This window comes from Rhinopithecus roxellana, chromosome 9 (genome assembly GCF_007565055.1).
Source record: "Rhinopithecus roxellana isolate Shanxi Qingling chromosome 9, ASM756505v1, whole genome shotgun sequence".
In the NCBI taxonomy this organism is placed as follows: domain Eukaryota; kingdom Metazoa; phylum Chordata; class Mammalia; order Primates; family Cercopithecidae; genus Rhinopithecus; species Rhinopithecus roxellana.
In genome coordinates, this window is record NC_044557.1 from 125465761 (window position 1) to 125491649 (window position 25889).

The 25889-nt window shown below is 44.3% G+C and overlaps 1 protein-coding gene across 5 annotated transcripts in view; it reads right to left on the reverse strand.

Moving 5' to 3' along the window:
• Positions 1 to 25889, reverse strand: part of MSRA (methionine sulfoxide reductase A) — a 365945-nt gene that overhangs the window by 79511 nt on the left and 260545 nt on the right. The window contains exon 6 of one of the 5 annotated variants that reach the window (XM_030937673.1): positions 8144 to 8252. The exons of the other annotated variants lie outside the window; for them this stretch is intronic. Coding sequence (XP_030793533.1) covers positions 8145 to 8252 — 108 coding nt within the window. The 3' untranslated portion in view covers position 8144. The remainder of the gene's footprint in view (positions 1 to 8143; positions 8253 to 25889) is intronic. 5 annotated transcript variants of the gene reach the window in all.

Below are 25889 nucleotides of genomic sequence, written 5' to 3' on the forward strand. Positions count from 1 at the left end.
TCTAACCTGAACGACAGAGCAAGACTCTGTCAAAACAAGAAAAAAAAAAAAGGCAATAATTTCTGGATATAACTTGGGAAATAAGCATTTGGCCATGCTGCTGGTGTGGGCCTCAACAACAACAAAAATATCCAGGGAGAAGGCCCTAGCATGGATTCAAATACAAAGCAATTTACTAGAACTACAAAAGGAAGGACTGAGTAAACACTGACGGTTCAGACACATCATTAGGCTGCTACTCTGTCTACAAGGTCTCATGATTTACAAGCAAACTCTTAACTGCAGGTTTGAATTCATCAATCCCAAATCCATCTAAGGATGAACCCATCTTAACGTGAGGGTTATTCTAGATGCAATGACCAGCTGCATCATTCATTTGTTCAACAGATATTTACCGTGTGCCTACTCTACAAATGGCAAAGACAAGCGAGGGTGGATGTTTCCTTAGTTCAGTAAGGGAAAGAAGACAACCGCATCAATCACTACCGTACAGAGTAAGCAGCTCTAACTGCCATTGGAGACAAGGGAACGCTCAGTCTTTGTTTAGGCTGCGGAGGTGGTAAAGGCAGCAGAGAGGAGGGGAGGAAAAGGCATGTCCTAGAAATGATAACTAGGACAACTGGATTGAAAAGTCAAGTGCATGGCAAGGAGTACTGAGCACTATGGACAGGATTATTTCATACGGTTGAGAGCTCTGAATGCTAGGCTGAGACATGTGAGGCCGTGAGGCCACAGAAGGGTTTCCCACAAAGCAGAAGCATAAGTAAAGTGTAACTGGGATGGCGTGGAGGATGGATTCGAGAGGGTGACTGAGACTGGAACCCAGTGATCAGGCGGCAGGATGAGGTCAGAGTCCAAACCAGAACAAAGGCTGAGGTGGGAATAAAAAGGAATGAACAGAAATGGAAGAGATGAAGATGATGAGGACCCACCGAGAGCTGCAGGGGACAAGGTACAGGGTTTGTGAACATGGTGGGACTTTACAAATGGGGACATCACAAGGAGGAATGGCTTGGGAGAAAGATCAAAGGTTTGGTTTTAGACATGTTAATTTTGAGATGCAAGTGGGATATCCAGTTGCAGATATCTGTAAGGCAGGGAGAAATGCAGACCAGAGGGTGGAAAGGGGGAGATTTATCAGGCTGTATTTGGTATTCATCAATCATTTGTTTAATCAACATTTACTATAAGCTGACTGGAGCCAGACATGGTGCGAGGGACTAGGGAAGATACAGTGATGAACGAGATAGAACCCCTGCCCTCAAGGAGTGTTTGGACCAAAAGGGAAAATGAACCAGTAATGACTAATATAAAGGGGACATGTGCTGTGATCAAAGTGCAGGTGCTGTGAAAACACACTGGAAGGGGCTTCTGCCAGAATGATGGAGTGTGGAAAGAGGGTCTGCGAGGACAGGGAACAAGAAACAGCAGCACCTTCGGTTGGGGGAATCGTGAGAGGCTGAAGATACAAATGGACACGAGTCTGATTATATAAAAACAGAACCTTGGCCCACAACCTGCAGCAACCAGCCCAGGAAGCCAACCTACTGTTTATAGTCACTAGTTCAGGAAGCCAAACAACAACCCCTTTAGCAATCAGCCCCAAATGACAAGGACTTGATTCATTTCCCTGACAGTTTCCCTAACTTTTGTCCTGGCTTCCAATTCTAGAACCCAAGAAAGTCAAATATGTACCCCTAACCTATTATTACAGGTAGGCTATTGTTAGTCTACCTGCAACTTCCCCAGGCCAACAGCCTCCAATCAGGACATACTTGAAGCTTTCCCTCTTTTCCACTCTGGAGCTTTCTCTCTTCTACTTGCCTTTGAGTCTCTGCCGTATGCAAGTGCTAGTGGCTGGCTCTCTGGCTGTAGCAAGCTCTGATTCAAGACCACATTTGGTGGTCTTCATTTATTTCCCTATCAGCATGTGAGTTATGAAGGCTGGGGTGCAGTGGATGCATGATGGGATGGACAGTCCCCAGAGTGGGGGAGGGTGTTTACACTTAGGAGAATGGGGAGCCAGCAGCCATACTACAGAGGACCTTATAAGCCATGAGGAGGGCTATGAAGTGCATCCTGAGGGCAAAGTCATCCACACAGAGGTGAGAGCTGATTCTGAATCTTCAGTCCCATCACTTCAGGACTAGGTTCAGTGAATAAGCAAAGGAATGGGTGAGAATAAGACTACATTTATTGAGGTCAGGACCCCAAGTCACTCAGTCTTTGCCCACATATAAGAGAAAAGAGGGCCAGGGATGGCCTGGTATCCTTAGGGAACTTTGTAAATTCGGAACACTGTACAGGAGGTCACAGTTGAGTGGCCCTCACATACATGTACACATAAACACAACACGATGAGCCAAGCAAATAAACAAAAACACTAGGAAGGTAGGAAAGGATGGCTGAACTATGATTCTGTATGTAGGTTGTAGGTTTCCAAGTGGTTAGAGTAGGTTGCCAAGTGATTAGACTAAATAAAGTAGGTTGCCAAGTGGTTAGACTAAATAAAGACTTCAGTGAGCTGAAATGCCTCCATTTTGAACACAGGCTGCAACTAAAAGGTAGATTTGACCTTTTGGTCTCCTCCTAGTGCCTTTAGTTTCATGCAAACACATCTTGATTTGACAAACCTTTTTAGAGTGAGCTTAAAACACCAGAAAAGAAATGGAAACCTGAATAAGGCACGTCTCACAATGTAATTATTTTTAAATGTGCAATACGTGATCGAGATGTTTAGCCTGTCATAAGTTTTTGGAAAATATGTTTATTAGAATTCTTCATAATTATTATTTGTAATAATACATCCCATTGGTATAGTCCTCTACCACTTTGAAGATTCTTCCAGTCATATTTGATTTTTACATTGTGTGGGAGATGAAACAGAAGTGTGTGTATGTGTGTGTGTGTATATGTGTTGAAGTCAGGTGGTGATAATGGTGGTCCCTTGGATCACTTGGTCCAAGACTTCTTTATTCATGAGGAATGTGAATCCTATGATCACACACTCAGTTAGAAATGGATGTGACATGGGAAACACCTCAACTCAGGCTGGCCCTCCTTACATGCTTAGTAACCTATTCCCATCTAACCGACACGGAAACTGAGGCTAAGGTGGGAAGACCATTACGCTAACAGCCTCCACAAATCACACCTCCTGGTATCTACACTAAGAGGGACAGTCCCCATCCCCACATTAACTTTGGGCTTGAATATATGACTTGTTTTAACCAAGGAACATCAGCAGAGGAAGCAGAAGCTTGATAAGCACTTGGAATTGGGGCTCCGCATGGCGTTACCATCTCTACAGCCAACCCAGACCCAGGCCAGGCTAACCTGAGGGGGAAAGACCATGGAAAGAGAGAGAGAGGTCCAGACAGCCCGATCATCCCAACTGAGCCCAGCTCCAGGTGACCCACCAACCGAATGCTGTCCCATGACTGAGTCCATGCAAAATCGACAGAACAACGCAGCCAACCCACAGAATCACAAGAGTAATTATTTTTCTCTTAAATCACCAAGATTGGGGTAGGCTGTTACGCCGTGATAGATATCTGACACACCGAGGAAGAATAAATATGTCCACTGTAGTCATTCCCAGGCCCAAGAGTGAACCTGAGGTCTTGCACACCACCTCACACAGTAATGGAGAATGTGTTAGTGAACTGAACTATCCCTGACATGCAAACCTGAGATTAAGTTCTAGATTCATTCAAACTCACGGTAGTTAGCTCATTCAGATCCTTAATGATCCTTATTTAATGCAACATACTCCTTACCTCAAGGCCATTGGAAATGGCTGGCTTTTTTTTTGATGGAGTCTCACTCTGTCACCCAGGCTGGAGTGACAGTGGCGCAATCTTGGATCGGTGAACCTCCACCTCCCAGGTTCAAGCGATTCTCCTGCCTCAGCCTCCCCAGTAGCTGGGACTACAGGCGCCCACCATCATGCCTAATTTTTGTATTTTTAATAGAGATAGGATTTCACCATATTGGCCAGGCTGGTCTCAAACTCCTCATCTTGTGATCCACCTGCCTCAGTGGAAATGGATGGCTTTGAACGCCCGATGGTGGAGGGATTCAGCCACCACTCTCCAGACCACCATTAGAGGTGAACAGCTGCTGAGAGATCACTGTACAGATGGGGTGAAGGAAGACCAGAGAATCGAGGCATTTGCCTCAATCACACTGCTGTCAGTACAATCAATCACACTGCTGTCAGTACAATCACACCGCTGTCAGTACAATCACACCGCTGTCAGTACAATCAATCACACTGCTGTCAGTACAATCAATCACACTGCTGTCAGTACAATCAATCACACTGCTGTCAGTACAATCAATCACACTGCTGTCAGTACAATCACACCGCTGTCAGTACAATCACACTGCTGTCAGTACAATCAATCACACTGCTGTCAGTACAATCAATCACACTGCTGTCAGTACAATCACACCGCTGTCAGTACAATCACACCGCTGTCAGTACGATCAATCACACTGCTGTCAGTACAATCACACCGCTGTCAGTACAATCACACCGCTGTCAGTACAATCACACTGCTGTCAGTACAATCAATCACACCGCTGTCAGTACAATCAATCACACCGCTGTCAGTACAATCACACCGCTGTCAGTACAATCACACCGCTGTCAGTACAATCACACTGCTGTCAGTACAATCAATCACACTGCTGTCAGTACAATCAATCACACTGCTGTCAGTACAATCACACTGCTGTCAGTACAATCACACTGCTGTTAGTACAATCACACTGCTGTCAGTACAATCACACTGCTATCAGTACAATCACACTGCTGTCAGTACAATCAATCACACTGCTGTCAGTACAATCAATCACACTGCTGTCAGTACAATCACACTGCTGTTAGTACAATCACACTGCTGTCAGTACAATCACACTGCTATCAGTACAATCACACTGCTGTTAGTACAATCACACTGCTGTTAGTACAAGGGACAACATGAGAATCCAGGTCTTCTCAGCTCAAAGCCAGCATCTTTTGGGTGATACGTGCAACCTCCTCAGCAAAAGGGAGAAGCTCCAGTCCTGTGGCTTAGAGATATGGACCATATGTCATTCTAGGCAAGATGATGCTATCTGGGACTATAGAATGTTCTATCTTCAAAGTGATCTTTGGGTAAACAAGAGCCACAAGTGGTAACTCCCAGAGAGACACTCAGCAAGACTGAGGATGAATCAATTGATTCATTCATTATTGATACCCACATATGTCTGCACAGGATCTGAGGTAGCAGAGCCCACAGAGGGCAAATTATTTTATTTGGTTGGGTAGATAAAACTAGTTGTTTATAAGAGATTATTTTAAAATCTCTGTCCTTTGTTATTTTTTGGTTTTGTTGCTGTTTGCATATGAAGTCTTCAAATTTATGTATGATGTTTTAATATTAAAATTTTTTCAGCAGAAATCTATTGACTTGTGTGTGCAGGTCACTAGGGACCCCCAACCCTTTACAAATGTGAAGTGCTATGTTTACATTTGTTGAATGAGGAGAACTGGGTTACCTACCCTCAACTAAGCTCTCCCACGAACTGATGTAGGAGACAATTAAAGAGTGGTTTGGGAACGCAGTTTGCAAATGGATGCTGCTACAGAAGCAGACACTCCACTTTGCGGGGAAAACAAGAAAAAGAAAACCATATGCCAGAAACAAATTCTAATCATCATACATCATGCTGCAGGTTATTCAACTGCAATAACACTATTCACTGCTTCATTATGAGGTTTCATTCCACCTTGAAAACACTGATCACTCCTACATGACATACAGCATGGATTGTTGGGTCTGACATGTAAACTAATTACATCCGATCTTAGCTCTGCCTTCAGTCTGTTGGGAAGGCAGATAGAGACGATGTTCTCACCACGGATCCTGGAATCCCTTTCCCCTGTGATGCTGCTGAGCAAGCCTGAAGGTTGTTGGGAAAAGGAACAACTGAGACCAAGAGATGAAGAAAAGCTGGTCATGATTTCTAGAAGTAGTGACTACTATAAAATTACAAATGTATCCCTCTAAGAATTAGTTGTAAAGCTAAAATGTGTGTGTATGTGTGTGTATAATGCTTATGCGAGATGCCAGTTCCTTTCCACACATTATCTCATTTAATTTTCCCAGCAAGCCTATGAAGCAGCTATTTTTTATTATCCACATTTTATGTACGAGAAAGTTCAGGCCAGAGAAGTTAAGACACTTGCCCAGAGTCACACAGTGGCAGGGCTGGGATTGGAACCAAGTTGTCTTTCACCAGAGCCCGGTCCCTAAGTCACTCAATTGGGATGCAGGGGCAAGTCCAGTGGGCAGAAGCTCTGGGTTATTAACTGGGCTTGGCACCCACGCTGTGTGAGCTTGGGAGCATTGCTTTACCTCTTTGGGGCTCAGGTTCCTTGTTTGTAAGGCCAGGGAACTGGGCTGGGCTTGGACGCCTTCCCTAAGACCCTGCCCCAGCTGTGCTGCTCAGTGATAACAATGGCCTCAGCTTTGACTTCTGTGCTTCTCTGTGAGGCAGACGAACAGGGTGGGGTAACCTGCGCAATCAAGATCAGCAGGTCTCTATGGCTCAGAGGCCCCGGGGATCTCCAGAATCTTTTCCAGGATCCACAAGGTCAAAATTATTCTTATCGTCATGCTAAGATGTATTTCCCTGTTTACTCTTATTCTCTCATGAGTGCAGGTAACGTTTTCTGGAAGCTACACGGAGTGTGATGACATCATCACTCTGAAGGATGAAGGAATGAATGTGTGCTTGGGTTTTTTTAATTTCTCAGTTTTAATTTTTAATCTGGTAAATATCCAACAAAAGTTTGTTGGGGTCCTTATAATTTTTGAGTGCAAAGAGGTCCTGAGGCCAAAAAGTCTGAGAACTGCTGCTCAAGGCCATGCCTGCGAGACCCATGGAAACAAAAGAGCTGAAAAATCTCAATACACTGGAGAACAGAACTTAAGAATGAAAAGTGTTGCTTTTGCACAGCTGATTACTAATCAGACATTTTTAACTCCTTGAACCCAGCTGACACACACAGCTTAGATGGCAGTGGAAAAACGCTCCTAGATAAGGACCTCACTGTTAAGCTTCCCCAAAGCCCCTAACCTTGGGCTGGAAGCCCATCACCCAAGAGGCATAGCTTATGTCACGTGAGGAAATGTATTGATGGAAAACAGAGTTCTAAATGTATCTTAGCTGGCACTGTCCTGGGCCATGCCTTCCTCATCAACAGCTGACTGTTTAATGTTCACATCCCTTGGGCAAGTCATCTGCCCATTCATGCCCATTGCAGATAGAGCGACAGATAGAACACTGCAAGTCAGGAGCTTGGCACATGTCATCTCACTCATGTCACACCATCAACCTCTGAGGTTCATATGATTAGATCCACTTTATAGATTAGGAAACAGACTGAGAGGTTAAGTTACTTATCCAGGCTCAAACAGGTACCGAAGTCTGTCTGATGCCCAAGACTAAGTACTAGTCTACTACCTTGAGATGTCCAAGCCCAGCTCTGTATGAAAATCACTTAGATTGAGTTGATATGGTTTAAATATATGTCCCTGCCCAAATCTCATGTTGAAATGTAATCTCCAGTCCAGGAGGTGGGGCCTAGTGGAAGGTGTTTGGATCATGAAGGCAGATCCTTCATGAACGGCTTGGGCCATTCTTTGGTGATAAGTTGGCTTTCACTCTGAGTGCACAGGAGATCTGGTTTTTCAAAATGTACGGCACCTTCCCCCAGCTCTCTCTCCCTTGCTCCTGCTTTTACCATGTGATGTGCCTGTTCCCCCTTCACCTTCCTCCATGATCAGAAGCTTCCTGAGGTCTACCAAGAAGCTGAGCAGATGCCAGCACCCTGCTTCCTGTAAAGCCTGCAGGATCATGAGCCAATTAAACCTCTTTTCTTTATAAATTACTCAGTCTCAGGTATTTATGGCAATGCAAGAACTGCCTAATACAGGAGTTTTAAACAGTTCACATTTCCTGGCCGCACCCCTAAGGACCCTAATTCAGTAGGTCCGGGTGGGGCTCTAGAATCCACAGAGCCCTACAAATAGACGACCTCTTGCTTAGCATCTAAATTAAGGATCTGATCAGTTGGAAATCTTACTTCATGTTGCAGGCTGTTTCCGCATCAACGTGTTTGTTGTCTTTCTTATCAGGGCCATCTTTTTTCTCAAAGAAATAGCATTTTGATTCCCACATAAGAATTGTTCTTTCTGTGAAGACAAGTAGGGACCAAGTGAACAGAGAAACTGATGCGAGACGCTCTTTGCTGATGCCTTTGCAGGTTTTAATTCTGTATATAGGTTGCTTCCACATCCCCTCCCTTGAATATGGAGGTACTTGGTAAATACCTTTTGAATTGAATCAAAACATGCCATTCTCACCACTTTATAAAGTGGGTATAATCACTTCCAATCTGGCAGGACACAGTGGCTCATGCCTGTAATCCCAGCACTTTGGGAGGCTGAGGCAGGCGGATCACTTGAAGCCAGGAGTTCAAAACAATCCCAGCCAACATGGCGAACCCCTCTCTCTACCAAAAAATACAAAAATTAGCTGGGCGTGGTGGCACATGCCTGTAATCCCAGCTACTCGGGAGGCTGAGGGATAAAAATCACTTGAACCTGGGAGGCGGAGGCTGCAGTGAGCCAAGATCACGCCACTGCACTCCAGCCTGGGTGACAGAGTGAAACTTTGTCTCAGACAGATAGATAGTAATTCCTAATCGGATGGCTCATAGGCTTGTCACTGTACGTAGAATTGGGATACACTTTTTTTTTTTTTTTTTTTTTTGATTGTCAAAATCTAGCTCAACACCCTGGTGGTATTAATCCATAAAAGTATGGACACCTGGGGTCAGTTTGGGAGATCTGAGAATGGCACCAAGCTCTGCTGGGAATGGGCAGCAGTGGCACTGTGGTCTCCGAGCTCTGCTGGGAATGGGCGGCTCTGGCTCTCAAGTGGCTGCCTCTTCCCCTTTGCTGTCTCTTTCCCAGGCTGTGACAGCATTATTGGCCACCCATATTCTCACGTGGGCCCACACGGGCCACGAAATGGCAGTGCTGATAGCTCTATCATCGCAGACACACAATAGCCAGCCAGGGCAGCTGACTTGGGGATCGATGAAGATTTTAAGAAGATGGAGAACAGAGGCCTGGGTGGGATAGGGCCTGAGAACAGCCTAGAAGGGCAGACTATAGGGTCCCTGTGATCCCTCTGGTTAGTCGTCAGACAGCCTGTATTGAAAATGTCTTGGTTTACAGGGGATAAAACAAACACAAAAATCCTGACCATGAAGAACAGGACAGACACTGAACTCATTGTTCTTGTGTTCTACATGCTGACATCTAAATAGACCCAATTCAAAAGTAGGCAATGTAGACCTGAATCATAAGTTTTGTAAACTCATGAAACAAAGTCCAGTCTAATTTCAAAAATGAGTTGCCTTCTGAAGAAGTTATTTAGCCAGAAAAGTTACAGAAAGGGCCTGTCTCCATGCTCAAATAAAGAGATGGTAACGGAAGAGTTTTACAAACTGCAGCTCTAACACCACCACTCGGTGGGTGTCCCGGACTTAACAGTTTTCATTCCAAAGCCAAGGGGCTGGGAAAGGCAGGGGCCAGAGAGAAGATCAATGAAAATTTTCATCGGTCAGCCACTCTCAACTTATCTCTGCAATCAAGGTATCTCAGTTCATAAGAATAAGGGAACAAACCCAGTGAATTAAAAAATGGAAAAGAATAAAATGCCAGATATTTCATCAGTTAGAAAATGCAGTTTGGCAAGGACTGGAAACTTGCCTGGCACTTGCACCCCACAACCCAATTCTGCCAAAACCTTACTTACATTTGTAGAGCATTTTCTGGATTATAATCTTTGCCTGCACATCAGCTCCCTAGTGCCTCACAAAAACCCCCAAAGACAGTGATCAGGGCAAGGGTTGCTAGCTCGATTTAGCAGGTCAGGAAATTATTTGTTCAAAGTTGTACGAATCACCAAAGCACCACAAAAGTCCATTAAAAGGGCTTTCAGTACACAGGTGGCACTTCTTGGAGAATTTCTCTGTGACTTCTTCACAGCATTTTCTCAATCCTAAAACAGTTTTTCTACACAATTCTTCTTTAAATTTCTTCTTCTTATTTTTGATTGACAAATCATAACTGTATACCTTTATGGGGCACAATGTGATGTTTTAATATATGAATACAATGTAGAATAATCAAATCAAGCCAGTTAGCATATCCATCCCCTCACCTGTCGTTTTTTTATGGTGAGACATGTTAAATGCGCTCTTAGTTATTCTGAAATATACACTACATTATTGACTACAGTCACCCTGCTGTGCAATAGATCTCAAACCCTATTCCTCCTGTGGATCTGAAACTCTGCATCCTTTGACCAACAACTCCTCCTCCCTTCCCCACTCCACCCTGGCCTCTGGCCTTTCTATTCCCTGCTTTAGGATTTCAACTTCTTCAGATTCCACATATAAGTGAGATCACGCGGTATTTGTCTTTCTGTGCGTGCCTTATTTCACTCAACACGAAGAACACAATGATTCTAGAGCACCTTTCGCTTTCTGCTAGTATTGCTTTCTCGGGGCCCACTTTTCTAGGTTCCTCTTGCACACAGGTGTGCATACAGTGGTTCACAGTTTTCTTTCCTACTCCTGCCTAATTCCTCACACGTCCTATTTGCCTTTTTCTCCCACTTAAGGATATTTTTTTCTTCGGCTGCTCTTTGATCATCCCTTAGGTTCATTTCTCGTATCTTCTATCAACTCCCCTAACCCCTGCTTTCCTGGGCCACCCAGTTTACCTCCCTACTTCCAAGTCTTACGAGTCTTGCATCAGAAACACGAAGCCCTGCTGTCATAACAAAGAATGTGTGCATTTGTGAAGACCACTTTACAAACTAATTTAGCAGAAAGAAGGCATCTTGCTGCATACTAATAATGCTTTAATAACGTTTTCTTGAAAATGGCTGCACCCAGGTGAGTTGAGCAGAGGAGGTTGCAGTGAGCCCCGGCATGGCTGAGGAAGACCAGGGATGCACTGGCTGCTGAGAGAGGGGGAGTATAAGGTTCAAGAGGAAAAACCATTCACTGGATGACCCTATCAAGGAAAGTGCAACAATATTCAATATCAGAACCAGAAAAATTAACCAACTTCCAGAGGCAGAGAGGAATCTGCTTGAACATGGATCGATGTATATCAGACTTAATGCTGCTCTCTGTAGCCTAGTAGCACACAGTCTTTTTGGATACCTCTTAAAAGTGACATAGACTTACAGAGCTGCTGGCCTAGCAATGTGATCCCATTTGACTGTGCACACACCTCACGAGGGGTTTGTGAGTTTACCTTTGCAGACAGGTGATGTGAATTGCGAAACCTGTTACCATTTACAAGTCTTGGATTAGCTGGTCTTATCTTTACCATTGTTTTCTGGGCTACACTGGTGAATAGCAGCCTTGCAGACAGGTAGGACTCAGCCCTGCTACCAGAGAAAGGAAACAATGCACTGGATTAGAATTTCTACGCCTGTCTTTGTAAAGATGTTAATTCCCATTTTGCTCCAGACTGTGTTTGCAACAAACGTTGGATCTAGACAATTAACTGCTTATAAAGGTTGTTCAATTGCCTAAATCTGGCCTAGAAATCCACTGATTTCAAGCAAATGTGTATACACACAAACAATGGTAAAAAAAAAACCTCTCTCTAATGTATGAATAAATACAGACTTGTAATTTATCACGTAAGTTACAACTCTGGGATCAACATCAAAAGGCTACACAGAGCAACAAAAAGCTGAATCCCAGTAAGGGCTACTCATGTAAACAAGAGCATAATTTCACTGGTTTGCCCAATACTGTCTCTTTTCCTCACTTATTCCACTCTACATCAGACACTGAGTTTGGTCTGTAACACGAGGGAAAAATAACCATACAGCAATTTTCACTGATGACTTTGTAAAGAAGCCAAACACAAATGAAAATGAAAAAAAAAAAAAAAGATTAAAAATTTTTTTCTATCACAAGTGCTCGGGTGTTAGGCTCTGTGGATTCCTGAAACCACACAGCACCCCTTGTGTGAATATGTGTAAAAATCATATATTAGTGTTTAAGTCAACCAAGTGTCTCTGGCATAATAATATCCCTCAAATCAGGTCCTTTTTTTTTCTCACACTATTTTTCTTTCCTACTAAATCTTGCTATTTTACTAAAAGATTTTGTGTTTGCAAATGTGTTTCTGCCACCAGAAGGAACCACAAAAGTTCCTCAACCATTAGCCCCTGATCTTGAGAAATTAAACACTAGTGACACATTCTTTTAATGTAATATTGGCAAGATAAGGAATGAGGAGAAAGGAAGGAGTGACCTTCCTCCTAGAGCCCATTCCCTAACTATAAATCTGTGAGGGTGTGACATGTCCAGAGGGAATCTACCTGGCCCAGTGACAGAATGGAATGAGCAGGCACAGAGCTTGGAGGCAGGGAGTGGGAGGGTGCATACCAGGCTCCCCCATGTAGTATCATGTGGTCTCAAGTTACCAGTTGCTTCTCCTGGAGAGGGATTAGAGTGACAGCCTCACAAGCTCCCTATGAGAAGCAGATGAGAGAATGTTTGTGAAAGTTCTTTCTGCACTCCCAAGTCTGCTGACTGGTCCTATGCTGGGGGAGGCAGGTGACCATCCATAGCCAAATCCCAGTGGGTGCCCTAGCTCTGGGGATTGGAGGCTGTGGCTGGCTCTCTTACTCATCAGCAGGGAACCCAAGTCCTCAGCCGAAGAGAGCCCGAGGCAGGTAGCTGCAGTTCCCCGCCAAGACTTCTCCACACCTGTTTGGCCAGGTGCAAGATCAGGTGCTGGGGTCATCAGTTCACTAGGCCATGGGGTCAGGACAAGAGTCACCCGCAGCTCTGAGGCCAGATGGTGATTCCAATAGCCTCCCGAGTTCAGCAGTGAACCCAGCAAGAGGAAGATGATTTTTCAAAGCAATCAGGCTCCGGTGTAGACGTCACAATGGAGTGCTGTCCTCGCGGCTTTGGAGCCACGGGGCATGGCCAAGGTAAATGGAATCTGACAACTAAACTCAGGCTCAGGCCTCACATGCAGTGTCTGTGAGTAGAAAGGGTCAAAAGGCCGGATTTCAAATCCAAACACTACAAAGAAAACAGAGCTGGGAGGTGTTCAGGGTGAAGGAAAAGGTGGCTCACTTTCTTTTTTGAGCCTTGCTTTTGTCCTTCACCTGCTTCCCACTCCAGAGAGAAGCTGATGACATTGACCCTGACCGTTTCTGGGCAGCTGGGTGGGGCGCGCAGTGCGGGGGGGTGGTCCCTGCGCCCCGGCCCGCCCTGCACCGCACCATGCCCAGGCCTCTGCCTGCACGGGGACGGGGCGCAGGGCACTAGACCTAGGACACTGGGGCCTTTTCTTCCTCCTCGCTTGCAGCCAATGGGCGGGCTCGCCGCGCCGGCTGCCATGGCAACGGGAAGATGGCTCGGCGGGGCCTGAACAGCCATCACGTGGGCTGAGGCTGGGGGACGTGGGCTGAGGCTGGGGGCGGGCGGGCGGGGGCGGCGAGCACGGGGGAGGGGCGGCGCGCTAGAGTTAAATGGTCCCACCAGAGGGAGTAAGGCACATTTTGAAGTAAGTGCAAAGCGGGACCATCTATTTTCTTTCTTTTTCCTGCCCTTTAAGCGCTAAATACACATGCACAAACACAAATGGCCTTTCATCTCCGCTCCTGAGGTGCTCCCGGTTCTCTGGCTTTCGTGGCAAACATGAAAGCTCTGATCTCTGGAAGCCTTAAATGAACATTGCCTCCGTGGCGGAAATGCAAGCGGGCGTCCCGCGGCCGTGCAGGAGCAGGCCGGGGAGCTCGGGACCACGCGGGGCTGCGACACAATCGACCGGAATTTGAAAGGCAAACGCACTGCCCCTGTAGGAAACGGCAAACCCCGCTTCACTCTTGGCGCCGCAGAAATCAAAGGGCCCCTGCGCCCCCTCCTCCTCCTGGTAGTTTCTCTGATCCTATCACTCTGGAGCCGCTTTATAGAGGCTGAACCAGGGCCAGGCTTATCCATCTACCTGCCACAACAACAAAGGCCCTTTTGTTGTCTTTAAAATAGACCCTACCCCAGCGGAAATGCTGTATTTAAAATGTTTCTGCTGCCATCCCTTTCTCTTCCATGGAAATTAACGAGTGTGTGTGTGTGTATACACACACACACACACACACACACACACACACACACCCCTATATGTTAGTTGGTAAGATAAGAGGTGATATTAACGCAGGCAAGAAGGCAGGACAGTAGGCGCTGGGGCCTTTTTTCTTCCCTGCTTGCACCCAATGGACGGGAACTTAATGCTGTTGCTGTTACCAGACCACACGAATGGCGGGTAGGGGGAGAAAAACATACAGGCCCTGTCCTAATCTGATAGGTGAAATTCTTTACATGTGTTGGAGAATGGGAAAATGCTGCTTCCAAGTATTTTGCACTTGGGTTTAATTCACCTGACATTCACAGAGTGCCTGCCTTGTGTGAAGTGCTCATGGAATGTTGCCAGAGATGCAAAGCAAGGGAGGGTCCCACTCAGCATCGGAGGGAGACGAAACGTGTAAACTCTCATAAGGGTCAGAGGAATCGAGCTGCAAGCCAAGCATGATGCGAACATGGAGGGGGGGCGGGCTCTGAGAAGTGTCCTGGGGGGTGGAGAGCTGAAAAAGAAGAATCTGGCATTGCCCAGGCCCCTGTTCTGTGACAGACACTTTACATATACACCATATCATCCTTATAACTGCCTAAGAAGTAGCCACTATTATCCTGTTTAACAAATAAGAAAACCCAGGCTTAGAGAGGTCAACAACCCAAGGTCATACACAAAGCAAGTACAAAGCCACTGCTGCCCAAGTCATGGGAGACCTCCCTGTGGTTTTTCTCTGTCCAAAGACTTGCAGAAGAGGCATCCCTGCAAGGAAGGCAGCTGTGTGTTTAGGTACCACTTCCTGCTCTTCACCTCAGCCATCACCTTCATGAAATTGCGGGCTTCAAACATTTACTGCAGTTTTCTTAATATATATTATAAACACATAATTGAGATTTAAAAGATTCATCTGGATACACCATAAAATCATCTTGCATTCCACAAGGCGTCCGGACATCACATACGGGGGCCACTAAATATTCCCCTGTTCCCACTGAAAGATGAGTAAGAGTGTGGCCCGTGGAGAAATCTGAATTCATTCATTCAAACGTCACCCTAGGTTGGCCAGGATTATTTTGTGTCTATACTTCTACAGTATTTCTACTAAAATGAAAACGTCTCCTTGGTCCTTACAAGAATGCTTTCTTCCATCATCAACCTGGGCAGTAGGTAGGATCCCTAGGCTGCTTCTGATGCACTTGGATGGAACTCAGTGCAGGTGAATAAAAGACTGATGCCGGCATCTGTACGGCTCCACCCAGGGACTCACATCCCACCACTGCAGCAAAGGCCTACAGCCAGCAGAGGGCAGTCATACAAACCAGATTTTCCATTTGGCCCGAATGTGGATGCACACAGTTTAATATGTAAAGCCCATTATTACAAGCTTTTCCTTTCCCCACCCCCTATTAATGAACAAATGCCCAAGGGTAATACAGAGATTTCTAAATACAGTGCAAGAAAGGGCAATCTGTACTCATACACAGGGAGTCTAGCACACAGTAATAAGTGGAAATGAAAATAATCACCCACATTCAACTAAACCATTACGCCTAAGATCTAGCTGTCTACATGGCTGTATACACAGAAATATGCGTGCCTGCCTCCCAGAAATGGGCACTTTTAAAATATTTATTTCACAAGTTCTTATTTAGAGTTCATAATAACACCCGTAATTTTAACCTCAAAGCTACAGAAAGGGACTAAGAGGAATTTTATCTGTATTGATAGGCATATAGTGGGGAGGGGGAATTTTTCTTTTTGACTAAGGTAAGTCAATGAATTATTCAGGGTTTTTCCAAGGGCATTTTAAATCATAACTTCATGCTTTAAACAACAGCACAAATAAAACAAATTTTTAAAGACGAAGAAGAACTATGTAATCCCCAAACCATAAAATATCAACTGACATTTACCCATGTCTATTCAGGGTCTTCCCATGCAAATAAATGATTTTTCAGTGTTGGTGAAAACAAGAATCTTTTGGTACTCAGATGGGTTTTAAACATTGCAGCATAGAGAATACAATAGACCGAGAAGGGATGCTTCTAGCATGCAACTTACCCATTTCCCTGGGAACAAAGACAGTGATAACCATGACATTTTCTCAATTCGTGAGAAAAAGGAAGATTCGCTGATCCTATATTGTAACTATGGTTGGAAATTTGAGGACCTCTGGAAAGGCAGGATGAAGTCACTGTTGACAGCCTTACCTCTGCAGTCACCCATTAAACCCTGATACAGTCAGCCCTCCGTATCCTTGCATTCTGTGTCCATGGATTCATCCAACCACAGATCAAAATTACTACAAATATATCAATAAAAAAACAACAATACAAATTTTAAGAATACAGCATAACTTTTTATATATTAATAGCATTTGCATTGTATTAGGTATAAGTAATCTAGAGATTATTTAAAGTACATGAGAGGTTGTGCATAGGTTATATGTAAATGTCATTTTATATAAGGGATTAAGCATCATCGGATTTTGTATCTGCAGGGGGTCCTGGAAGCAATCCCCGTTGGATACCAAAGGATGACTGTATTCATAAAATGCTTGACAGATTAGCATGTATCTCCACACAGCATGGGCGAAAGCTTATGGAATTCAGAGTCAAATGACTCTAGCTCTCTACATTTACTATGGGGGTCATGTTGGAAATGTGAATGAACACCTCTGAGCTTCAGTTTCCTCATAGGCAAGTCAGAGAACAGATCCTGCCCTAGCCTGTGTGTGACTGTGAAGTTTACCCAGCAAAATACAGGAGAAAGCAATGAAAAACTGTATAACATTCCACTGTTCTTATTTTCTCCATTTTACAAAAGAAGAAGTAGGGCCACAGAGCTCTGTCCAAGGCCACGGTCACTAGAGGCAGAGCCAGGGCTCGTCAGGTGTTCTCCTCCAAGCCAGTGCCTCTTCCCACCCCTCCATGGAATATAGCACACAAAACAGGGCTTGCTTGTCAGCTTGGGATGCTGTAACAAAATAGCACAGACTAGGTGGCTTCAATAACGGGCTTCTATTTCTTACGGTTCTGGGGGCTGGGAAATCCAAGATCAAGGTGCTGGCAAGGTAGTTTTATTCCAAGACCTCTTCTCATGGCTTACGGGTAGTTCTATTTGTGCTCACGTGACTTCTGTGTGCGGTAAGAAACACAGCGAGAGAGTACTCAAGAGCCTGCTCCCTGGTGTCTCTTCATATAAGGACAGTCGTCCCATCATGGGAGCTCCAGTTCAGGACCTCATCTAACCCTGATCACCTCCCAAAGGTCCCATGTCCAAACACCATCACATTGGGGGATAAAGGCTTCAACATAGGAATTTGGGGGGACACAGATATTCAGTCCATAACAAGGGGCAACAAAATTGTCTTCTTTATATGCTACATCACTTCAGTTCAGGTCAACAGATATTTGTTGACAATCACTAGGTGCCAAGCACAGCACCAGGCACTGGGGACACACAGCTGAATGGAAGCCCCCTACAAGTTTCCTTAATGCAGAAAATGGGAGAAGAGTTCCTAGGAAATTCTCCGTAGAAAAGAGAGTTTGTCACATGTGAGCTTCTGTGACTGTATGTGGGATGGTTTATTACCACAAACTTCAGAAGACCTTGCCTCAGACAGCTTTGTTTAAAGCAACTGTAATGCAAGCCTGGCAATGAATCTGTATATAATTAATATTTGATAAGGTAATTAATTTACTGAGGAACATGGGGGGAGAATAAGGAGAAAAAGGCATTGTCAGCCTATGGATGTTGAAAAGAAAACACAAAGGATCTATATGTACCTCTTGCTGGGGAATTATCAGGTTCAGTTACATTATGATGGTTATAGCATGGCTAAATATTCATTGAGTATATTTAATTTCTCTCATTTGGGTTGGTATAATTAAAACTATTTTCTGGATCATAAAACTGAAGGGGCTCAGCTTCAATAATGTATATTGGGTCACTACTGCATGCCAGCTTGTGTGTGTGTATATCACATTTAATTCTTATAATGAACCTATTGGGAAATTTTGTTATCCACACTTAGATCATTTAAAAATTGGTATCAAAGAAATTAAGTCAGGGCTCAAAGAGAGTAAGTGACTAAGGAAGTGCTAGACCACTCTTGCAAAACATTCAAATGCATTTTGATCACACACACACACACACACACACACACACACACACACACACACACATAGTTTTTTCTTCTCCCAAATATCCTTCTAACTCTTAGGATTTATTTTTTTCTATTGTTATTTTTGATATGCCACTTTATTTTAGAAGTAGTACAGCAGTAAAGTTGGGTGTTTTTTAAAGTAGAGATGTATGAAAGGGGATAAACTTTTGCAAATTTTCACCTCTCTTCAAAAGTAGATAAAGACGCCCCAAGAGAGGAAATCAAATCCCATCCTCGCTGGAAAACTTGAGTGTGTTCTGGAGTTCAGGGAAGCCAGATGGGCTCCCACCTACTGAACAAGGCCCACTTCTCTTAAGCAGCCCGGGGAAGAACCCCTAATTTCAGTCTCCCCTTTTGGGGTGGACACATGACACTGACAGGTTGGAGACCAGTTTATGGGGCCTGTGGTCATCTGAAAAATGGTCTCCCCCAAAATGTCCATGTTCCAATCCCCTAAAACCTGTGAGTGTTATTTTATATGGCAGAGATTTCACAGATGTGATTAAATAAGGATCTTGAGATGGGGGATTATTCTGGATTATTTGGGTGGACCCTAAATGCAACTGTAAGTGTCCCTATGAGAGAGATGCAGGACGAGGTCGGATGCACAGAAGAGGATGAAGCAGGTGGCCACACAGGCAGAGATTTCAGTGATGCAGCCACAGGCCATGGATGGTGGCACCACCAGAAGCTGGAATATGCAGGCAGGGATCCTTACCTGGAGGCCTGGGGAGCAGAGCCCAGCTGGTACCCTTATTTGGGTCCAGGGAAACTGACTTTGGGCTTCTGCCCTCTAGAACCATGAGAGAATAAATCCTTGTTGCTTTAAGCCATTCGGTTTGTGGTCATTTGTCATATAGGATATTAAAACAGGGACAAAAAGTCAGAGATTTGTCAAAGTAGTGAGAGGAAGGCAGTTGCATGTACCACCCACTGGCATCATCCTCCCAAATACTGTTGTATGATCATAATAGCAACTTTGGCATCAAGAGAGTTTGCAGGATAGGCTTCACGGTCAAGAACATGATGGTTAATCCTTCCTCTTAATATACAGCATAGCCTCAACCAGGCAGCAAGTCCACAGCCTCTGAATTTGGTCTGTGTGTGGCAATAGTGAGTCCATGCAGGGATCAACTTTGAAATACAAAGAAATATAAAACCATTCTTTTATGATGTTCACTGCACAACAGTAAGATTTCCTGAGTCCCTGTGGTTCTCATCCTGAGTCCCCAGTTCTCTAAGAAATTCTTGAGACTTATTCAAAGGTTCTGAACTTTAAGAATTATTGGTTACACCTTAGATATACTGTGATAATTAGGCTCTCTGATGAGAAGTTACAGATGTCTCATGGGAAGACGGCAACATGACTTTGAAGGACCTGGGAGACCGTGCGAAGGAGTTCAGATTTCATTCCGAATACAGTAGGGATGCCATGGAAGACGCTGACACGGGGAAGGGAAATGGCCTGAGTAACACTGAGGAAGATCACTCTGCTGCCTGTGTGGGTGGTTGTAATCATGGAGAGGTAAGAAGTTCAGTGGTCCAGGAACAGATAATGGTGGCTTAAATCATGAGAGTGAACATGAGAGAAAAGGGAAGAAGCAGACACAGTGGGGATGTCTTTTGGAGGTAGAATCTGTTCATCTGATTCACTGGAGGGAAAAGGCGAGGGAAAGGAATGAGGCAGGGGTGACTTCTGAGCATCTTGCTTAGTTAGGCAAGTTAAATGATGACCCGATGGGGAAGATGGTCAATGAGTGGGGAGGGAGGAGGAAGCCATGGGGCTTGTTTACAGTGGATGGCAAGAATCAAACCTTCATTTTAGGAAATATTACGTTGACAAATAAGTGGAGATAACAAGTAGACAGTTCGCTATGGGGATCTGGAGTCCAGAGGGTAGTTTTAGACCCTAAATTTGAGTGTCATTAACACTCAGAGCATCAGTGATACTGAAAAAAAAAAAAAAAAAAAAAAACCCAACAACCAACCATAGAGATGGTATTCAAACTCTGCTAAAGAAAAGCAGCAATGACTGCATTGGTAGCACAGGTGAGTAGGTTTTTTTGTTGTTCTTGTTGTTACTGTTGAGATGGAGTCTCGCCCAGGCTGGAGTGAGTGGCGCAATCTCAGCTCACTGCAAGCTCTGCCTCCCGGGTTCATGCCATTCTCCTGCCTCAGCCTCCCGAGTAGCTGGGACTACAGGCGCCGCCACCTCGCCCGGCTAATTTTTGTATTTTTAGTAGAGACGGGGTTTCACCATGTTAGCCAGGATGGTCTTGATCTCCTGACCTTGTGATCCGCCCGCCTCGGCCTCCCAAAGTGCTGGGATTACAGGCATGAGCCACCGCCCCCCGGCCAAGTAGGTTATTTGGCAATGACACTGTCTTCCTCCCCGCAACAAAACACACACACCAGTGAAACCACAATTTGTCAGGGCTTAACTGAAGAGCACAGGGAGTCACCAAATATCTGGCTGCAATCTAAGTGGGAAGAAAATTAAATAATCAAAACTAAACCTTTATTCTAAAAAACGCTAGCTGGGGCCGGGCGTGGTGGCTCAAGCCTGTAATCCCAGCACTTTGGGAGGCCGAGACTGGCGGATCACGAGGTCAGGAAATCGAGACTATCCTGGCTAACACGGTGCAACCCCGTCTCTACTAAAAAATACAAAAAACTAGCCAGGCGAGGTGGCGGGCACCTGTAGTCCCAGCTACTCGGGAGGCTGAGGCAGGAGAATGGCGTGAACCCGGGAGGCGGAGCTTGCAGTGAGCTGAGATCCGGCCACTGCACTCCAGCCTGGGCGACAGAGCGAGACTCCATCTCAAAAAAAAAAAAAAAAATGCTAGCTGGAGCCCATTCATTACATGCATACTGTTTTTTACCTTTCACTTTGGGAACTTTTCTTTTAAATGACCCTGTATTAACTATCAACAAATACAGAGATGATAGATAATAAATTGCTAGCTGGTTGAAGTTTAAGATAAAATTATGGCAAGTATTTAAAGATTGTAGCTATATATTGATGATAGGGACAGGTGGGTGGATGGATGGATGGGTGGACAAACATTGAGAGACAGATAGAAACAGCCTTTAAAACACTGTTTTATATTTGAAACACAGTGGGTAATTTCACATTGACTCCAGAAACATTTTATTCTTATTACAACTTAATATATTGTAAAATATATGCAAGGGAAAAAGGTTTTCTTCTCTTTTTCATGAAAGAAATACCCAGAGAAAGCATTGTGCTTACTGTTCGCAAAACTTGAAGAGCTGGGAGAAGGAGCTGGGAGAAGAGAAGGAGCTGGGAGGAGTCGCTGGGAGAAGGAGCTGGGAGGAGTCACTGGGAGGAGTCACTGGGAGAAGGAGCCAGGTCATATGGCCAGGAGAATGCTCTTTAGATTTGCTGTCTTTCACATTCCAAGAAACATAATCGCTCGGTGGGAAAAGATTTAATTCCGAAATGAGCTGGAGTCACCTTCTCAAGATGAAAGAATCACATGTGAACCACCCTCACTCTACTGGAGGCCACATTCAGTTTAGGATACTGGGAAATGTTTCTTGTGATGGGTTCGGTTGGGAGGTAAATTATCTATATTCGATAATCCAAAAACAATAATACATTAGATGATGTCTTGCAGTTAGTGCTATAAGCAAATAATTCCACCAAAGGTTTGAGGAAAATTTTTTTTTTTTTTTTAATGAGGCTAAGAAAAGATGATGAAGTCTTCTCCTTGAAGGCAAAAACACCCCCCTACATTTTATGCAAAGTCTTCAGCTCGCCAAAGACATGAAGCAGCTGTCAAATTCTGTAAGCAGAATCCAGCATTTTCAAGGTCGGCAAACCCAGCGTGAAGTTCAAGTTTCACTCCTTCAGACTCTGTCCTCCTCCTTAAGTCCTTCCTGCCTCTTTTAATCTGATTAGAAATTAGCAAACTTCTCCAGCCAAAACTCTAACAGTTGCTGGTGAGGCTGGTATCCACAACCCAGCCAACTTTGCAGAAAACCAGTTTCAATGGAAAATCACTTTTGGTTTCTGGCTCCTCAGCAGTACTGCACATCTAATTAGCTCAACAATTGGTCCCTGTGATAAAATCAGCTAATTTTATGTTCAAATGGCTGCTCTGTGGTAAGCAATACTGTCACTCCAAACTTCACATATAAAGAAGTTGCTGAAGAAGCTGGTTACTAGGGGGTCACTGGGGGCAGGCTAGTGAAGAAGACTATTAGAGTAGTCACCTAAGCCAACATTACAGTTAGTGGTAGGGGCCCCATCAGGGCTCGAAGACAAATGTCCCGAATGTAGTGATGGGGCCAGAAACATCAAGCCTTCTGAGGAGGAAAGCAGTGTATATAAAATGAACAGAATGAGTCATGTACAGAATTTCCCCACTTTTAGAAATCAAACTAAATGTTTCTGATGAGAGTACAGAGATCTAGACCCTAATCCAGTAGTGTTAAGAAATGACCTTCCCTACCTTAAACACCTCTGTGGTTTCAGGAGTTTGTTCAAGGCTACCCTAGATATAAAACACAGGAAAGCCCAGTCCAGTTGTCACCTCTTCAGCTTCCTCCTTCTCCTTCCATCAGTGGATAAAGCAATTGGTTAGATTGGCAATTTTCCCCATTTTGTGAATGTATTAGAAACCAGATAACTTTTTAAGGTAAAGGCTAAAGCATAGAGCAACCTCTTTATAGTATCAAAGCTAACAACATCACCTCTCACAGGCATTGCGAATTGTTGATTTTGTAATGTGTGTTTGTATTATCAGTTATATCAACTGAATGAACAGTCAGAAATTCATTCAAGTTTCAAAACTTAAAAGAGTCTCATAAATACATGAATGCATTTAACTTTATATAAAGACACAGACACACATCTACAGCTAAACATATATACGTATACAGATAAACATCTAAAATCTATACATGACTTCATTCATCTATACATGACTTAAAACAGTGGCTGATTAGCATTTAGTAAGTACTCTGTTGGTACTGTTGTTGCTGTTCTAATAGTATAACTATTATTATTATATAGCTATAGATTATACAGATATACATACTATATATAATTATGGTATATAACCTATATGAAAGTACGTATTATATCACCATATGACTGTAGCAGGATGCACTCTGCTAAAATTGAACTGTGTTTTTCTTTCTCACCTCTACCAGAGGTGCCAGAAAGTCACTCTATCGTGACAAATCATTCCTGAGCCATTGCAGTCAGCTGGCTTCCCTGGATTGGGGTGAGAAGGACCCTTTGGAGACAGTGGACCCGGAGGACACTAATGCATCACTTTAGATCCCTGTGGCCTCATCTGCCTCTTGCTAGGCCAGCCACAGTACCCAGTTCTGCAAGGACCCCATTCACTATGTGCAGCTTTTGTGCACCTGCATTGCCCAATCTTACACTCAATGCCATGTGCCTCGTCTCTTGCCTCCTGCCCTGGTACACAGTACGCTGAGCTCACACATGTGCAGCCCAGAAGTGCAGAATGAAACTATGAGTGATAGCATTCAATGGAAACATGCTTCCTTATCTTCCCCTGAATGCCTAGTCATTTCATAACGTTCAAACAACCAGTTACCAGTGCCAGGGGCTAACTTGTTTAACTTTCCTCCCCAGTCTCTCTGCCCCTTACTCCTGCTCCCTGGAGCCACACACCTCAGTGAGTCCTTACACACAAGCCTCTGGCTTGGGCTCTGCTTTCTGGGGGACCCAGGCTAAGCTAAGCTAAGCTAAACTAAAAATCACAGTGGTCACCTGGGCACAGGTGTCCAGTTAGCCCTAGTGCTCACCAGGTTGGGGTACACAAAGAGACACTTTGGTTCCTGAAAAGGAAAACAACTTGACCCTCATGCTGTGGTCTCCAGGCAGTTCCCAGTGCAGCACTCTGATGGGCAGTAAGTCCCATGTTCCATGGCCATCCCATGTTCCATGGCCGTCCCATGCTCTTGAGATAAGCCATAGTGAGAGTAGAGGGCCAGGGATCCAGACTGACGTGCCCCACCCCTCTACAATGCACATGGGCATGCATGCGCACATGCACAGGCTCACCCCTTAATGAACTGCTATGCTCTCTAATATGGTAGCCACCAGCCACATGTGGCCATTTAAATATAAATTTAAATTAATTAAAAGATTCAGTTCCTCAGTCGCACTAGCCACTGAGGAACTGAGCCAGTGAGTCACTATTTCAAGTGCTCAACAGCCAGAGGCCCTCCACTGGACAGTGCAAAAGAGACCAGAGCATCATGGCAGAAAGGACAGTGGTATTGGAAGGAAGCACTGGTCTAGTCACCACTCTGGGGTTTAGTCAATTAGCTGGTATGAAAACACTGAACTTTCAACTCATCTCCCAGTTGAATCTAGGGTCAATTTTATTTATGCAGAACCATAAAAGAGATGTGACAGCATTTGTCCCCTGAGTTGGTGATTAGGCAGTTTATATGTGGTAATTTGAGCAGCAGTGGCTATCCGGATGCTAAAGGCACAGGAGTCCCTGATCTTTATTTAAAAAATAGACCCTACTTTTAAAAGCCAAGCAGACATGCAGACACACAGACACACAGACACACACACACACACGTATTTAATTCCCATATGCTTAGGTTCAGAACACCCAGAAAATATCTGGTCAATACAACTGCCTACGAGATTAACCTTTCCAAAAACTACAAAAATAATGAAAGGATGATTATAGAAGCTCATTAATTAATTATATAATACCTAAATTTTACCTCCTATGGATATCACTTATCTAAAATCAACTTGGGTTCCCTTCAAAATGGAGGGTAGAAACTATATTGGGATAGAAACTGGAAAATTCGGTGTTAAGCCTCTTCACCATCACATGGAAGGCACTGGCCTTGAACTGAAAATCTTCATTGCAAACACCAGGATATCATCAGATTTCCAGTATTCTAGAGGGCAGTTAATATGCTTCCAGAGTCTCTTGGTATTACTGTTGGTATCCTAGAGGACTACAAATCATTACATTAGGCAATTTATAGATGGCATTATCATACGTGACTTTTAGTACTAATTATAAACACCGCTTTTATAACTAAATACAGTGGGATGAATCAATTGAACCACTTTTTAAGTTCTTGGTTGGGGTTGGTTCCTGTGGTGCCCAGTGTAGTGTCCTGCCTGGTTGGACATTTCCCCTCCTGCCACTCAAGTGGAGGAATTAGTTCCTCGAGTACTAAGCCCTCTCTTCTGCCTTTTTGTTTTTTGTTTTTTTAAATGGAGTCTCGCTCTGTTGCCCAGGTGTAATCACGGCTCACTGCAACCTCTGCTTCCTGGGTTCAACAGTTTATCCTGCCTCAGCCTCCTGAGTAGCTGGGATTACAGGTACATGTCACCATGCCTGGCTAATTTTTGCATTTTTAGTAGAGACGAGGTTTCACCATGTTAGCCAGGATGGTCTCGAACTCCTGACCTCATGATCCACCCGCTT